This window comes from Tinamus guttatus, unplaced genomic scaffold (genome assembly GCF_059628265.1).
Source record: "Tinamus guttatus ecotype Peru unplaced genomic scaffold, ASM5962826v1 Tinamus_guttatus_pri_ptg000004l, whole genome shotgun sequence".
Lineage (NCBI taxonomy): Eukaryota > Metazoa > Chordata > Aves > Tinamiformes > Tinamidae > Tinamus > Tinamus guttatus.
In genome coordinates this window covers 9,564,135-9,581,736 of record NW_028288538.1, presented here as the reverse complement: position 1 = coordinate 9,581,736, position 17,602 = coordinate 9,564,135, and the positions used below count along the sequence as shown (strand labels likewise).

The 17,602-nt window shown below is 41.8% G+C and overlaps 1 protein-coding gene across 2 annotated transcripts in view; it reads right to left on the bottom strand.

Annotated features, from left to right (window-relative positions):
• Positions 1 to 14,127: 14,127 nt before the first annotated feature.
• HOMER2 (homer scaffold protein 2) overlaps positions 14,128 to 17,602 on the bottom strand; it is a 57,814-nt gene continuing 54,339 nt past the window's right edge. For both annotated transcript variants that reach the window (XM_088540153.1, XM_088540145.1), the window contains exons 8-9: positions 16,101 to 16,181; positions 14,128 to 14,851 (exon numbers count right to left, since the gene is read on the bottom strand). In XM_088540153.1, the coding sequence (XP_088396279.1) occupies positions 14,663 to 14,851; positions 16,101 to 16,181 (270 nt within the window). In that variant the 3' untranslated portion in view covers positions 14,128 to 14,662. The remainder of the gene's footprint in view (positions 14,852 to 16,100; positions 16,182 to 17,602) is intronic.

The window sequence follows — 17,602 nt, the reverse complement described above, 5'->3', positions numbered from 1 at the left end:
ACAGATAACCTTTCCAGAAGCCCTTTCCAACATCTGAATGCATCATGTTAAGCTACATGAAGGCTTCTTTCCTGGGCCAGGCCTGAGGGCTGTATTTTCTGCATGCTGCAGAAGGCTCAGTTCCTCCCAGCTGAGGAGGAGTGTTTAACACAGGCTGCTCCCTCAGAGATTCTTTTGCCTCCTTTGCCACAGCCTGGGCACAGCCGGGGCCACCCCTGCCAGCACAGGGCTGAGCAGCGCACGCAGCTCCTGTGCGGCCGAGCTCTCCTGCTGCAGCCATCTGCGCTGGCACTGCCCAAGCACAGCAAGAGATCATTTGTGCTCTCTTGCCCTCTTGCAAGTTCACACGCACATGCAAAAAGTCAGACTCACTGTTAGCCCAACTTTACTGGACCCAGGGAGAGTTTGCACCTCAAGGCAGAGCCTGTGGCACAGCACTGACAGGGTTATTTCTCAAAGCAAACTCTTAGCTGCAGTTTAAAATATGCAGTGGATAAGTGAGCTGCAATTCCTCAAGCAAATCACATGGCTGTTATATGTTTAACAGCAGCAATTTTACCCAGGAGGGGCAGATGAGTAACAAAGATATTGGACAGCAATTGTGTTTTCCTACCTAGAGATTTCTTTTGCAATCATATCTAAAGCTCAGCAAGGTTTTGCTACCAGGTGGTCAATAGAGTTTTCTATGTCTCAGTATGAAGAACTGCCTAAAAACTTGCTCAGAAACAGTATGAACCTGCGGGTTACCTTAAGCCCACTTCCTTTGCACTAGCTGATGTCTGCTGTCGGAGAATGTACTGCAGCCTTTTTGTTGTTGTTGTTGGTGGTGGTGGTATGGAAGATTTCTTCTCTATAAATGGCCTCATCACCTGGTTTGCTACCCCTAATTAAAAGCATGCTACTCAACAGAGATGAGTATTAGCAAGAGCAGAGCTCAGAGAGCACCAAGTAATTTGCAGGATGATCACAGTGCCGGGAGTCCTGCTCCCGCCCAGAGCCAGCAACAGCAGCGAGGCCTTGGAGCCTGAGTGGCCACAGGCACCAAAAACACCACCGGCGGAAGACCAAAAGCATTGGCATTAGCTTGAAGTAGGAGGCTTGGGGAGCAATTTTCAAGAATTTAAGGTATTTCTGCAAAGGGAAAGGGAGTAGTTTGTTCTGTGTCTTGAATTATAGCAAGAAAGATCGAGGTTAGCAGTGGGAAAGTAGGAACCTGGGAACAGACGGGCTGGGAAGGTGGTGGTGCTTCCGTCATGGTGTGTTTTCAAACCCCGCTTGGACAAATACACCGTGAGGGTCATGCCTGGTGCCAGGGCCGCATTTAGCCCACGGGTGTGTGCACGAGGGCCTCAAAGGTATTGCCCCAAGGGGTATTTGTTCCACAGTGACATCTGCAGCTCTTCTTTTTTTCTGTATCCTTTTTCTGAGAGATACCCCAATTTAACAAAACTGAAAACATTTTGTTACCTTCCCTTCCCTATCTTGGTGACTGTTCATCTGTGCCAGCCGAGGGCGAGATACAGCAGGTAGGTCCCAGCATCTCACAGGCGAGGCGCCAATGCGGGCTCTCCAGAAAAGCAGCACAGAATGGATCAAGGGAAAAGGCGCCTTAACCGCGGGTTGGACAAGGGCACCGTGCAGCGAGCTCAAGGAATGGGATGGGACTGTTTGGCCTGTGATGAGCAGCTCTGCTGGAAGAGCTAATACGCATCACCTGCACAACTGCTGTGGCAACTTTCTGAAATTAAATACTCGTGTTAGACTGTCTCATCCTGGTCTAGTAATGAAGCCCTCAGTGGGAATAGTCTTCCCTGATTGTCCAGCAGCAGACACTGAGCTGTTTACATGGAAAAGTACAGCTTCCCAGCAATAAGCAGTTAATAATTCACAGAACTGCTGGATAGCCCAATAATGATTTTTTTTTTTTTTAAAAAGAGATCAATTTATGTAAATCAGTATCACCATGGCTTGTGATCTCTTCAACTAGACGTGGGCAGTGCAGACATTAGCTGGCAGTATTTTTAGGGAGATTTAAAGCTAATATATTCAAAGACTGCTTGGTCTGACTAAGAGAATTTCCCTTTGAAATTCCAGTGCTTTGATCACAGCAAAGAGAGACTCGTGACCACTTTATCTGTCCATTATGGATTTGTCAGCATTTTTGTCAACATGCTTTTGGGGGGGATTTATGACACTCTACCATAAGCAAACCCACAGCTGAACACACAGGGCTGAGTTACAAGCTGGATACAGATAATTTTAGCTGCAAAATTATTTTGAATCAGGTGAATCAAGCCTGAGTGTGAATGCCCTGAGGTGAGCCAGGCACGGCTCTTAGGGAGACTTAAGCAAGTATGTCACTTTACTCATGCATGTAGCCTCGCTGAGCTCAGACAGCCTCTTCTAACGAACCTAATACCATCATGAAACTGATACGGCCTTATATAATGGGAGAGCACAGTGATAGCCTGTCCTCTGTGCTGGCTCTTTGCAGTGCCAGGGGATGGTTTGGGGCCAGGCCCAGGACCTGCAGCCACTGCACGGGAGCTGTGCGAGTCGCTGCGCGGGCAGCCTGCATTAATCCGGTGTTGAGACAAAATAGAGGCTCCTTCTCAAAGCTGGATCTTTGTAAATTCCTACAGCTGGACCATAAAAACGCTTCCCCTGGCATTGGCTCCCATTAAAACCACAGTTCTTAGCACCAGCCTCCTCCCTAGGCTGCCCTGCTGTCAGCTAGCATTGCAAGGAGAACAAGAGGGTGTCCCAAGCCATAGCATGCCTGAAAGCTTATTAAAAAAAAAAAAAAAAACTTCCACTCCTATTGTAAATATATATGTGTACTCATAGGTATATGAATATATATATATATATATATATATATATACATATTTTCAACATGGTCTTTACAAGACTCTCCAAGGTGCTTAGAGGGGCTCGGCATGAGGGAGCCCTTGCACTTCAGAGCTGGCCCAGTGGGTTGGCCATGACACTGCCTGGGCTGCAGCCTGGCTGGTTCAAAGAGCCCATGGAAACCTGCAGGGACCACTGACTGCCTGGGCTTGAGCTCATATTCATTAGGCTATATTCATAAAACATGAAAATTACTTCTGTTTTTTTTTTTTTTTTTTTTCAGTCCTGCTTCACAAAGACTGATAGATAGCAAAAAAATAGGGTGGTTCTTTTTTTTCTCTCTGCTGTTGTTGGTGTCTTTTTTTTTTTTTTTTTTTTGTTATGCTTGCCTTCATTTGAAAAGGAGGTTTTTAATCCAAACCTTCCTTTTTGCATCACAGGGAACATCTGCACACCAAGTCTAACAATCACATGATGCTGGCAAGAAAGAAGGCCACATCATTTCAATTAAACCCACAGCAGTGATAAAAGGTGAATGGCATCGAAGGAGTCCTTTAATAAATGTCACTGCAAACACTGGCAGCAAGTGCAGGTTCAGAACAATATACGAAAGGATCCCTGGAGGGAAGACAAGCGAGAAAGTTTCCTAGAATGGTGTATTTTTTTTCCTGTTGAGGCAGGTGTGTGATTTTCAATCTCAGCATGTCCTGTGAGGCAAAAGGAAGGGGATGCACAATTAAATCTGCTCAGGCAGCAGCAGCAGTAACAGCTCAGCTACTTGTGAAAAACACTTTGTAAAAGAAGCTGAATTTAGCAAGCCATTGCTCTACCAGCAAAAGTGAGGCACGAACTGCACAGACCATAAATTAGTCCAAGCTTCCATGTGGTTATTCTCTGGGGATTATCCCCCCAGCACCGGGCTCTCTCCTTCAGCTGTGGCCCTTCAGCAGTGAGTGTTCAGGGCCTTCCTGCAGGCCCTTGTTTTAGCAAGGTGTGGGCCACATGCACATGTTAATCCACCCAAAAATGTGGGTCTGGCCCACTAGCAGCAAGGAGAGACATACGGGGGGAACGTTATTGCCTGGTTTTCTACATTAGCTCAGATTTAGAAGACGTCATTAGCTTGAAACCAGGGCTAATATATCTACAACAGAGAAATGACACAGAGCCCCTCTTCCCTCCTCCTTGGGTTCCATGTCCCTATGTTCCCGCATTATTGGAAAACTCCATAATGTAGCAAAAGGCTGCTTTTGTCACCAGCCAAAACATTCCTCCTTTATTGCCATAAACTGCAATTTGCCATTTGCAATTCCCTCCTCTTCCCAGGTGATAGTTTTTCGCATTAGCCTCACACCAGTGCATCTATAAAACGGGAAGGCTGCTGGTCTCGGGGAGCCAAGAGCAGCCTCCCGGTTGTGCTCCGCATGGTCATGGCGCGGGGGATGCTCGCGGAGCTGGGGAGGTGGCAGTGCCAGCGTGGTGCCCGGGCTGTCGGCAGCACAAACGTGAGGAAACGGATGTGCCCCCCTGCCCTGCAAACAAGCTCTGATCCATAGTCACCAGTGAGTCCCCCCATTGCCACAGCCCATCCTGCCGAGCGGCGGTAACGGCAAAGGCACATGGGGCTCCTGCGCTTCCGCCAGCCCCAGGGGACCCCTCTGCTGCCGTCCCCTCCTCCAAAATGGGGAGGCCAGTTGTTTTAAGAGTAGAAATGCTGAAGATGTGTGTGAACATGTACACATGCACACGCCGGGCGATAAGGTGAAGAAACTGGAGTAAGCGTGCATTACGCTCCCAGCGCCGCCAGTACTGTTTCTTTATAGGAATTTATCATCACATAACAGCCTATCCATACAGTTCATTTTTTTTCTCTAAAAAGGAGCTAAATACATCCTGAAATTATCAGGATGCATCCGGAAATTATCAAAAATCAAAGTCACTGTAATCTGCTCCTGAAAAAATTCTTCAGGGCTCATTTGAGAACCTCTGTAGGGCATCCTTAACTTTGAATACCCACTTCAGGATCCAAGAGTAATAAAGGTTTCAGAGCTAGGGACTGGCATTAGAAATGCACCTATCACTGTTACATGCTGGCAGGATTAGAAAGACACAACTATTTGGTTTCTTTCCTAGATTACTTGGTCTTCAAAGAACTCCCATGGTCCCAGTTGAGCTCATTCATCTGCAGGTTAATGAACAGTGTGGCCTGAATTCAGAGAAAAATGAAAGCTGTAGCTAATGGCAAGAGCCTAAACTAAATAGTTTTGAAAACTAATACATTTCAGTGTGACATAGGAATGTAAAAAGCTTGTTTGTGCTGGTGTTATAGATAATTCCCTGTATATCTGAAAACCTTCAGGCAGTATACATTAAGCATAATCCAGGACATATGCAACAAATTGTATTCAATGATAAGAAAGAAGTGGGAGAAAAGCAAGAGCTCTTTTGCAGCAAAGATTGTTTTTTCATTGACTACCAATACTAATCATGAAGGGGACATGAAAAGGAAAAAAATACACTTAAAGTGCTTCATGTGCCAGTAATTGCATCTGCTCGCAAAGTTGACTAGTTATCTGCAAACCAGTGGCAAGAATTTTTGTTCAGAGTATTTTACTCCTCAGACTGCTGCAGCCAGTCAAGCGTGGAGGAGCGTTTCTGAAAAGCTGACTGACATTTAGCTCTACGATACTGAATACAAATCACATCATATAGTACGTGAAGAGATGGACTCAGCATTTGTAGCAAAGAAGAGATGCATTTTGCACTAGAAACCAGCTGGAACCAAATACTTCACCTGACCAGGGCTGATTCAGTAAAATGTTTCTAACTAACTGCTCCTGCTATACGTCTGGGATCTGGGTATCGTCCTTGGAGTCACAAGCCAGGCTCTATTTTGGGACCAACAAAATTCACCAGCAACAAAAAATTCTTGACCTAGCTTCAACCCAAGTAGATTTTTAGGGTTTTCCATCTACTGATAGGCAAGTGGACAGAGATCATTTCATTCAGAACTTCTTAGAAGATCTAGCAGTTCTCAAAAGCTATTGAAATATATTCAAATTTGAGGGAAACTGGTAATACCCAAGCAGAACCTGTCAAGGAGCTCTGTCTTTTAAAAATGTTCATGCAGAGATCTAAGTTAAGCACCACTCAGCTGTGATGAGTCACAAAATGTTCCCAGAACTGCCTTACTGTGGCAGGATTGCAGATGTTTGCCTGGAAACTTAGACAGGCTTTGCAAATTCACTGTATTGAGACCTTTACCGCCTGAGACTGCTGCATGGCTCTGCTGCTCCGATACATGTTAAATCATAAAACTCCTGATTCAGGCAACTAGCATGGCTTTTGGAGAGCTGGTTTAGAAATCTTTGGATGGCCATTTTTTAGTGTTGCAGGGCAGCTGACAGGGTATTTCATTCTGCTTTTAAAGTATGAATAAATTTTTCTCCGATCAGTTCAGTGTCTGAAGCACAGTTGCATCACAGCTGCAGATCATAGTCAAAAACCATATCCACTTCCAGGGTTTACTTTTCCAGATATACTACTTCCATTAAAATACACAGCGGAAAAGGCCAGCCTGTTACTGTTAACCTGATGAGTGGGGCTGCTGTTCCACTCGAGTATCTAAGGCTGATTGCCTAAAGGGTATTTAACAATAGGCTTGAGGTTGGAAACTCACAACTATTTACAAGCTTTTGGGAAGATAAAAAGAAATAAACATATATGCAAACATACACACACTTCTGTCTATATTAGTGGCAAAATTTCCAGCCATGTTTTCTCCAGACAGGCTGGACAGTGCACAGAAGCTGAACGTTCGCATTCATAAATAAGGAGAAAACAAGACTCCTCTTTTGTCTTTTTAGCAAATAGCAAGAAGTTAGTATTTTTTTCTTGTTTTGCTGAAATAATACAATAAACTAACCAAAAAACACATACTACAAAACCCTGTTCATCCACTCAGGTGTAAAACTTGAAAAATTAAACTTCATCTCATTTTTGCTTATATTTTCACCAGAAATCCCAAGGTGGCATATCACAGCTCAAAACCACACAGACAGATTTAAAAAAAAAAAGTTTGCCTGATGACTACTTTTAGAAATACAACCCTAATTTAGGAGGTTTTCTAGGCACTCTATATGAACCCAGCAGAACATGAAAATTAGAGGATTACAGATATCGAGCACTGAGAACTCCCTATCATTTCTCTCAGACCATACTCTCCTTTGGAAAGGTCCAGCACCCGCATTAGAGAAAGCCAAGGGACAGCATTTTGTAGATACCATTTTTTTTGCTCAAAGCCAGAACTATATATTAGTATTAATGCAGCTATTAAGCTGTAGAAGTTTCTGATGTGCCTATATGAACAGGCAACCTGCACATTACTAGTGGGACAAGGCCCTTACCCACAGCTGCAGGGACATACCATCATTTTAAGCGGACCTGGTGCACTGCAGACTCATAATCTAGCATGGTAACAGGACACTAAGAATAGTTTAAGCTATGCGTAGGTGCTTCATTTTGTGATGTTTTTCAGTTACTTCTATTACTTTAAGGTTTATAATTATGCAAATCCAACTCTAAAAATATTTTTGCTAAGAATTAGAGAACACTACTTACATTTTGCTACAGTATGTATAAGCTGCTTTGCCATCTTCTAGTTATTCAGGGACTGCCAGAATTTGTTGACTGCAAGTCAGGGCTACTGATGGTTCCAGAAGAGCTTTGGTAAATGGTCAAAGATGTGTTCTCGCTCACCCCAAATTTGACACCTGAGGTCTTCTAGCCTGAAATTATAAAGGCACAATGAATCTGATCCCTTTAACATGCTTCAAACCTTTATAAGCCCTTTGTGGAAGACTGTTGTGATGCACAGACAGATACAACCCTGTCCTATCAGGGCTGTATCACAGACATCACTGGGGGCTCCATTCAAACACATACCATCCTCTGGAATGACTCATTATCAACTGCAGATGTGGAAGATAAATGCCAAAACTTCTCTAATTTAAAAAGAGAAAGTATCTCTGAGTCCTAACTAGTCCTTCTGCAGAAAACATAGAGGCACCATGAGCTGCTGCTTCAGCTACAAGAACTACCTGAGGGTTTTCTCTCCTGAGACTCCCCCAAGCCTGCAGAAGAGCAGTTTCCTCAGAGCATTCTTCTGAAGAGAGTTCTTTCCTTGATGCACAGTATGTGCAAATAAAGCCCTGACTTGGGAAACATCCACCCCTAGGCATAGCAGCATTAGCACCCATGTTATCCCACGTTATCTAACTGCTGGATATTGCTCTTCCAGTTTGGTCAGTGGCTACAGCCCAACCCAGGAGATGCAGAGGCACTCACAGTGTGAGGCCCCCGTCCAAGGTGATCAAAACCATGCTCTCAGTATTAAAGGCCAGAACTGTCCTAAATTCAGTCATGACTGCATGAGAAAAAGGGTGTTCATTTTCAGAAATCAATGACAGATAGACAAGAGATTTTACTTAAACTATATATTTTTACATAAAACAACTTTATGTTACAATAAAATCAGATAAAAATCACAAAGTTATATAATAAGTTTATAAAGAAAAAAATCAAGTCTTTATATATATATAAAACCCAGCATTTACTGCTACTAGGAGTCTAAATGTTAACATTTACTGTCTATGATCATTAAAAAAAGAAAAAAAAAGAGGAAAGTACTTTTTCACAGCAGACAGAATGACGAGGTAAGAGATGCTTTTACAATGATCCAACTGTAGTAAACACTTCAGTTTTAATTAACCTTTTACTAAATATAATAAAACCAAACAAAAATATACATTTAGAGCTCTGTAGTGTTTTCCCACAGTTGTATATCAACAAATTTTTAGTTATTCACTAAACTTTACTTGAAACAGTAAAAACAAGGTGTATGTTTATTTTTAGTACTAAAATCTCATAATAATCTAAGTATTTTGGTATAGCAGACCACACTAAAACACTCTCATAATTTTCAACTACAAGGGATATATTTATGTTAAAAATGATGTGCTCTGTCATTCATGATGAGTTCTATAGAGTATTATGTGTATGATCACTATTAGAAAATTAAATCAAAATATCTCAATGCTGCAAAATACTCTTTTAACTGAGCATAACTCTCACACAGCCAAATAAATCAATGTACTGCAAACTTAGAAGCTTCATTTGCAATTCTTATATTATCAATCTTTTTAGCTAGTATATGGCTAAAATAATTATTGCTGACTAGTGTTAAAAAACAACAGCAAACTAAAACAGCAGATAGATTTTTCTCAAGTGCCTTGCTTGTATGTGTCATTATTACTGGGTAACTAAATGACTAGAAAGGAAAAAGCAATCCATTTCAAAATGTGCATATAAAAATTTGGAGGTATAGGCACCATCATTTGAAGACTGTATGTTTAGGCTATCTGTTAAAAAAAAAAAAAAAAAAAAAAAAAAAACAGTGCTAACACAAAACATAGTCGAAAATCAAACTGGTTAAACAATCCCGAATAACCCAAAGGGGAGAGCAAACCCCTCAGCCTGCAGGACCAGCTCTGTCCCTCAGCCTGCAGGAGAACAGTTTTTGGGAAGCACATTCATCGCATTTACCATTCCTTACACTTAAGATATCGTATTATTAAACACAGAGAACGTATTTAAGACATGCAAATTTCACATAACTGTCAAAGTTGTATTCTAAAAATGAGTAAAATATTGACAAGATCCTCAAGCTGTGAGACGCTACATGAATTCCTCTAGACAGCCTGTGGGTTAGTTGGGACTCTCCTTTTGAGGATGTTTGTGGATCAAGGGTCCTGTGACTAAGTATTGCTTTGCCTCATGCAGAGTTGCTTATTTAACATAATTCATGGAAAGAAAAGTTACTTGTGGGGAGTTACTTTGTCTCTGTATGATTCCCATGACAAGACTTCCCAACAACAGCAGAAGAAGAGTAGAGAGACAAAACTGCTGCTGGTAACAGCAGGGATGCAGAGCCTGGTGTTTGCCTCCACAAAGCTAAAAACCCGCATTTCACAGGACCTCTGCTTCTGCAAGATACAAGGAGGTTGGTAACAACTTTCTCTGGTTCTGGATGAGTATTTCTAACAGCAAAGTACTGCTGCTAAGTATTGTAATGGTCTTCTTCACTCATCAGCTTTGTGTGTGGACAGTAGTAGTCACCCCTCACATTTTCAAGGTTTGATATGCTGAAGACTTTGATATTTACAGCTGACAGCTCTGCGAGTCAAGAACTTGTGGGGACAAAGACAGTTTAGTAGTGGCTTTCCTAGGCTTTTGGCACAGTTGCGATTACAGACAGATCCTATTTTTCACTGAAGCTTCTGCTGAAATGACCATCAAAATCAGCTGCTAGTGTTCCAATTCCCAGTGAAACCTCATCCCCTGGGATTCAACACCAATCATGCACTAAGGTGAACAGGGTGTTTCACCCTGACAGCAGTTTTATTTTGGTTAATCCATGCACTCTGGAAGACAATGGTGTACTCGTTACCAGCTACTCACGTTTTCAAGCATTTTGCTGAAGTAACTGCTAGGAAGAGCCTAATGAAAAGCAGTGAATCAGCCAACTCCCACCACTATGAAGCAAAATAGGGAATTTTCCCTTCAGTGATTATGAAGCAGCCAAAGGTGACAAGAAAGTAACAGGCGGGGGTTGTGAAGAGAAGGAGGCCATTTCCTCCCGAGAGAAGGAAATAAAGGTTAAACGTGGGTGACAGAGGAGCTGCCCATGGAGAGGCATGCGGGAGGACGTTCCCTCGCGGTGGGAGGCGGCCGTTGGGGTAGGCAAACACGGCGCGAGCGTGCAGACATCATCCAGTGCTGGCTCATACTTTTATGCGAGTGCAGCGGTACCTCATAGGCGGCGCGGTGAGGCCCTGTGGAAACCCTTCACACGTCTCTAGTTCATGGAGCAGCTTTGAAAAAAACATCACGCTACTTTGTTTACAAAATAGGCATTTGTCTATAAAAATGGATTATCTAAAGAGCATTTCGTTTCTGGGTAGAAAAGCTAGTGTAAAGCTGTTTTTTTTTTTCAAAAAGGAAAATAGAGAAAATATCATTTTCAACAATAGGATACAGGGTGTGAGAGTTGGCATTGAGTTACTAGAGAAAAGGCTGCTCTCTTCTAGTGCGCTCGCTTAGTTAAGGAGATACCAATTAGACCCAGAAATAAAAACATCAGAAAGTACTGATTTTGCTGAAAATGCATTTTTAGAACAAACAAAATTGCTTGTGAATTTGAACCAAATATAGTATATACGGATTAGGCCGGGGGAGGTGGGGGGACAAAAGGTTAAGAGAGTTTCATGTCAATGTGTGAAACATCATTCTTTTTCATTTTCAAATAATTTATTCAAAACATTAAGCTAAATTCACTTTCAAAAGTGCTGAATGAAATATTTATCATTTCTTTCCCTTGAAAACAATCAAATGGAGATTTTTTTCTGTCATGGAAAATTTGCTGACGCAGAGTGAACCTCTTTATTCCTCACATTGGCCATCGAACCAAGGGAAAAAATAACAACTTACAAATTGAACATTATTCAGCAGCTCTAACCCCAGCTCAGAGGCCTGTCTCCCTGGAAAACCCTGTGGAAAGCTGGGCTCTCCCCTCTCACCAGGCTGCAGGGGCAGCACACACTGCTGTCCATGGAGCCGCCATCTTACAGGCCTGTCAGGGAAGATGGCTGCTGATACCTGTCTGCCATCTTGCACCTGTGAGCAGTGAAGGAGGCGATTCCCAGGCCTCACCGCTGATCCCTGATCCAGGAAGCGCCAATGGCAGCTATGTGCACCAAGGGTGCCAAGCACAGGAGTTTTATTAGCAAAAGACCGTGCAGCTGAGGTAGGATGTATCCTGCCATTAAGCACTTCCCGTGAGAAGCCTATGCTGACCTGTGATGGCACAAGGCAAAACTTAACTGTGCCTAAATGGGGCCCTTTGGGGCTCAGTGAAAATGTTGGACTAACCTGCTCCATCTTGTGTCGAAGGGGAAAATGCAGGCAGGGCAGCCCAAACAGCGACATGCGGCACACCGAGCCCAGCCGGCTCTGGGTGAAGGTGGTGAGCAGCTCCCAGCCGGCCGTACTGAAGTGCCGTGTCCTGGAGATGCTGCTCCCCTGAGAGGCTCCCAGAGAGGCTGCTCCCCCTTAAGATCTTCCTGAGAGGCTGTTGCCCTTGGGGATGTCCCAAAGGGGCTGCTCACCCTCAGCCATGTCCCAGAGGGGCTGCTCCCCTCAGTGCCTGCCTCGGCCCTGCCTCCCTGAGCCAAGGTCCAGCCGCCAGTCCTTCCATACCAGGCAGCGCAGCCCTGACACAGCATTTTGGGCTTGTTCAGGGGTAGGGTAACCCTGTGGCCTGTGTGGCCACAACCCACTCAGGAAGATGGAGAAAAATGCATGGAAGAGCAGGAGGCCTAACCTGTGCTTAAAAAAAAAAAAGATTATCCCCAACAAAATAATTTGCTTGTGGAATCTTCTGCAACTCCCTAACTAGAATCACATTAAAATGATATTTGCATCTTAAAACTAGTGAAACAAGCCCTAAGGAAACTGAAATTGGAGCAAAGTGCTCAGAGTGAAAGCCATAGAACACTGTGCTGAGTAGGGCACTGACTGCCAGTATTGCTTGCAGCTTGTACCTGCGTTATCCCCAGATGCCTGCGGATGCGCTTAACAGGCCTGCAGCCTCCGGGGAGTCATGGGAGCGTCATGGGAGCCGAGCAGGAGCAGGGCAGGCTGCCCGTTAAACGACTGTGTCTATCTGACTTGCTATCAAATAAAGATACTAAAAATGGGGATTACTTGTTCACAGCCACACACAGTTTCTGACGTCATTTTCAAAATTGAGAAGTCTGATATAACATTATGCAACTGTTAAATATTCCACACTGGCAAAATCTAATTTTCACACGCCTACATGCTATGTACCTGATTTTTATTTTTATTTTTAAATCTCAACAGCCTACAGCAATCTTTTGTAGAGATTTAAATGGTCTTAATGGTCATAAAAGGTCCCAAACGTCAAAAAAAAAAACAGGTTTAAGAGGAGAAAAAGCAAAATTACAAAAAGTCTAAACAGAGAATATAGAGTAACATCTGAAATCAAAACTCAAGGGACGATTGCAGACAAAACCTATCTCTACAGAGTTCCAGCATGTGGATTATATATCCATGTGCAAAAAGTATTCAATGCAGTTTTTTGATCTATAACCCACAGCTCTTTTAAAGGTCACTTTTATAATAGAGAGGTGCCAAGAAAAGAAAAGAAAGAAAACCAAAACCCTAGGTAGTAACACGTGAATATCACGACATGGCCGTTTTATGTCTGTCTGCTGGAATGCGTTAACTCAGTGCTTAACCAGGCTGTTCCCTGATTTAAGCAAACAATATCATATAAGCATTTTTTTCCCTGAATTAACTTAGATCCTGTGAAAATAAGTATCTCAAACCAGCTTACAAAGAAAGAAAAGAAAGAAATTGAAGGCAGTCTTAGAGATAAAAGCAAAACTTGGGCTGAATTCTTCTCCCTGTTCCTTTTCACATCATTGCCTGTAACGGATCAAGCTTTCTTCTCACTGGAATCCAAAATATGACCTTGCATCATTCAGAACATATTTAGAGCTGCTGAATAATCAGGTATAGAACACAACAGCATTTCTGCCTTTGGGGTTTTCTCCCTGTGAGTTTAATTTGCTAATTCTCATCCTACTATTCCACAAGGTGGGAATGTAGCAATCATGGGAAAAGATTTTGATATCATGCAGTCATTTCCATACAAGTCTCCTCAGCAGAGACCTGCTCTGAGCAACATCCTTTAAAGCAGCTTTGTAATGATTTCAGATCGGCGTCTCCCAAGTCACTACAATGGCAGTGAAATTACAGTGATCAAGTTACACAGAGGTGCATGTGCCCTGTGTACAAAATAGTAACCTATCTTAAAAAAAAAAAAAAAAAATCTGGTCCCAAGAATGAGGTGTGCATTTTTTCAGAGATATATGTACCAACTAAACAATAAGGGTTCAAAACTGTGGGCCAAAGAAAGATAATCTAGTTAAGCAGGAGAAGCTGTCATCACCAATGGGTAAGAGGCATTACTGACTTGAAGTATAAGAGATAAAATTAATTCCAACACATTAATTTGTGCTGTATAAGCACAGGCAAGCACATACCGCCAGTATCAGAAGTTATATGAAATCCACTAGATTTTTTTTTTTTCTGTGAATCGGGCCTGACAGTCGTGGTCCCTAAGGATACTGGCATCTGTGTGAAGTGTTTCACTTGACTGCAGCTCATCACAGGCACATTTTACAAGGCCGATTTACAAACTGCAGGAGCTCCATCTCATCTTCTCTCTGCTCCACTAAGGAATAAAAGTGTATGTTTCTAGGAGTGCTGGTAGTCCAGACTAGAAAAAGACTTTTTTTCTGTTTCTATGGTTGCAACAGCCCTTAATAAAGATATAAATTTCCCTGCAACAACTAACTGCATATTCATTTTAAGGTAGATCTAGTTCCAGATTCCTGAGACAGAACCCTCTACCAGTTCACAACCCCACGCAGCCAGAGCAGCAATACAGAAAATTTCTATTCTCAACAGAATTCAGTGAGCAGCACAATTGGTTTGTAAAATAAACAAACAAACAAAACCCCAAAATCCAAAGCAAGTTTTCAGCCTATATGTACAAAAACAATGCAACAAGTGGAACATTCTAATTATATTTTGTAAAACACATGTTTGGGATCAAGAAAACATAAAACATCCAGACTCTAGATTACAAAAAATCTATTGCCATCTAGTTGTCAACCCCAAGTTTAGACAGTCCTTGTCGGAAATCATGTAATTCATCTATTTTCCCATCTAATACATCTAAAAAATTCTTTAATTCAGTTTTAAGGTTGGTCTGCCTATGTTTGCTCTCTTCAACTTCCGTCCTTAGTGTTACGACTTTCTCTTCAAGATCTTTGTTCTTTTTCTCAGCAGCCTTTAAGACAAAAAAGACAGTAACATGAATCATATAGGAGACTGATGAATAACATTTAATAGAGTAAAGCAACAAATGGCAGCCAGATTGTAAAAGTTTGCTTTGACTTCTGCAATCTGATTAATACAAGCACCTCTGAAAGTGACTGACATGTGTGGGCTTTCTTTTTTTTTTTCTTCCTTCTTTTAAGTCTGAGTAGCACAGGAAAGGCACTGATTAACTGGAAAAGATGCTTTGCATAAGTTTTTGTCATTTGGTTGATATCTTAAAATTCAGCTGGATTTAAATCATGCAGTGTGCATATATTTTGTCATTGCTGCAGTTAAAGAATTAGACACCATGCCACCAATTATACACAAAATTATCTATGGTGATTTAGCCTTGAAAGACAAACTTAACAAAACATTGCCTGAGAAATAACACCACTTTATTTGGTACTTTTGGATTTTTTTGTGTGTGTTTGTCTCTTTGTATAAGCATTCAGTCAAAGTACAGGTCAGCAATGTAGTCTTCCTTGCTGCAGTTTGCTCTATTATATTCTCCTCTTCTCACCTTTTCTGCCTATTTTTCTCCGTTTCATGAGAGCGCAAGCACACGTGTATTCTCACCAAAAAATACAGATAACATTTTACCATGCTGAATCAAGCCAAACTCATATGCACTGTTAATAATTTACTCCCTTCACTTATTAATTTACTGCATTTAACAGGCTATTGATCTGAGAAGTCGCAATATCAGCCCCAAGCTGGGCAGGGCTGTCAGACGGATGTGCCATGTCCAAGCTGAGGAGCCACAGGTGAAAACCAAGCTGCACTAAGCAGGATTTTGCTGAAAAGGAATGAGAGGCCCATGAAGGAGGCAGCAAAGAGCTGGTGAGGGCCACGCAGAGAGGGGCTGCCAGCTCCAGCGTGCGGAGTGGCCATGCAGGTGCCACTACCTCAGCCCACAGCACTAGAAGGACCCGGTACAGAATATCCTGGAATCAGTCAGCGGGTAGAGGCTACATGGTCCCATGCAAGCCTATTTTTATGAACAGTAAGGTAAAGAAGTAGAGCTATTCAGTTACTTCTCTACTGGGGTGTGCTGGGGAGGGCACAGCACATGTTGCATATAATTAGCATTTCCTATTCTAACAAACTGGAGCTCTTTTGCCTTCAAACCCTGAAGTCTGAACAGAGAAGTATATAGTTAGGAGATAGAAAATAAACGTATCAACTATTTTTAGAATCATTTGTTTGATAAACTGTACCTGTAATTTTTGAGACACAGATTCACATTCTGACATGAGCTGTGGTATAATTTCACCCTGCTTTCGGAGCTCCTCCAGTTCCTTTGGAAAAAAAAAAAAGGAAAGAAAAAAAACACAGTACATTTCAATTTAAAACATAATGAAAATTTGAGAATATGAAACGACTTTGTACATCTTATTTTATCCTCCACAGTATTTGTACTTAAAATAATCAAAACAGTATGTCAGCATTCCAAAATACATGCTGTTTTATATTATAATAGTCTGTTTTTGCACTGTATTTTTACTAGGTTCTTTCAAAAAAGACAAATCTCTAATATGAATGCCATTAATTATATTGATGAACTCTTAACCTAAAACATACCTGTGCAAATAGATATATTTAATAAGAGAGAAATCTTAAGTGTTGTAATGCTACTAGCAATTTATAGATGGTAGCAAAGAGCAAATGAGACATCAATTTGCAGTGGTACACAGCAGGAAAAAAGACCCATGGGATTAGGAGCTGAATATATAGAAGCACCATTACAGAGCTCAGCAGAAATAGCCTCTCTACTGTACAGCCCTGAACATCACCTCCCCAGATCTGCATTCAGCTCTGGCATCGCCATCAAAATTCAGAGGAATGAGCTGAAAGGAGTTCACAAAAAGAGCAACACCATTTCCTAGCAGACCATGTTTCTGATGGAAACTTAAAAACACTGAAGGTGTTAACACTGCAAACAAACGCCACCAATAAGGATGGTATGGAGAGACTCTAAAATGGCTGGTATAACACAAAGATGTATTGCCAGAGAATCTGAAATTAATCTTTCCATGTCCAAGAGAAATTCTGTCCCTTGATGACAGTGTAAGATCCTCCTTGAGGAGTTACCCAGGTCACCCGCATTCTCATGAATAAACAAGGTTAAATCTCTCTGACCTGTACAGGGCAGCAAAATTATTCTGTATTGAAAGGCAGATTTTCTGACTATGAAAATACAACTCCTTCCCTAACAAGTGAACTTATAGCACAGTAGGAGTGTAATAGAATATATAATTCAAGCTCTTCTACATAACCAGACAATAAATATTTTTGTCCTCAGATCTTCCAGATCCTTTTGCTCTAAGTAGACCAATATTTAGCAGTCCAGTCTTTCTCAAATTTCACAAGAATCAAGTATACTCTGAAGTGTGCACTTCTTTACTCCTTCTGAAGAAGCAACAAAGCACCACTGCATCAATAATGTTTTCTTTTTTGAGAAATTCTGTAATTCCTAGACAATTCTAACGGTCTCTGCTCTTTCCTTTTAGTTTTTCAGCATTTGTCTTCATTAATTTAAGAGAGATTTTTTTTTTCACATTTTTTGTGAACTGCTCTGCAGAGCATGTTTAATTGATACAGAGCAACTATTGTCCAGGCAATGACCCAGCTATTAAAGGAGGTAAAAAGGTGACTTGCTCATTATTTTGAGATACGAGCTCCCATGCTTATATACATGCACACATCTCAAAACGTAAAT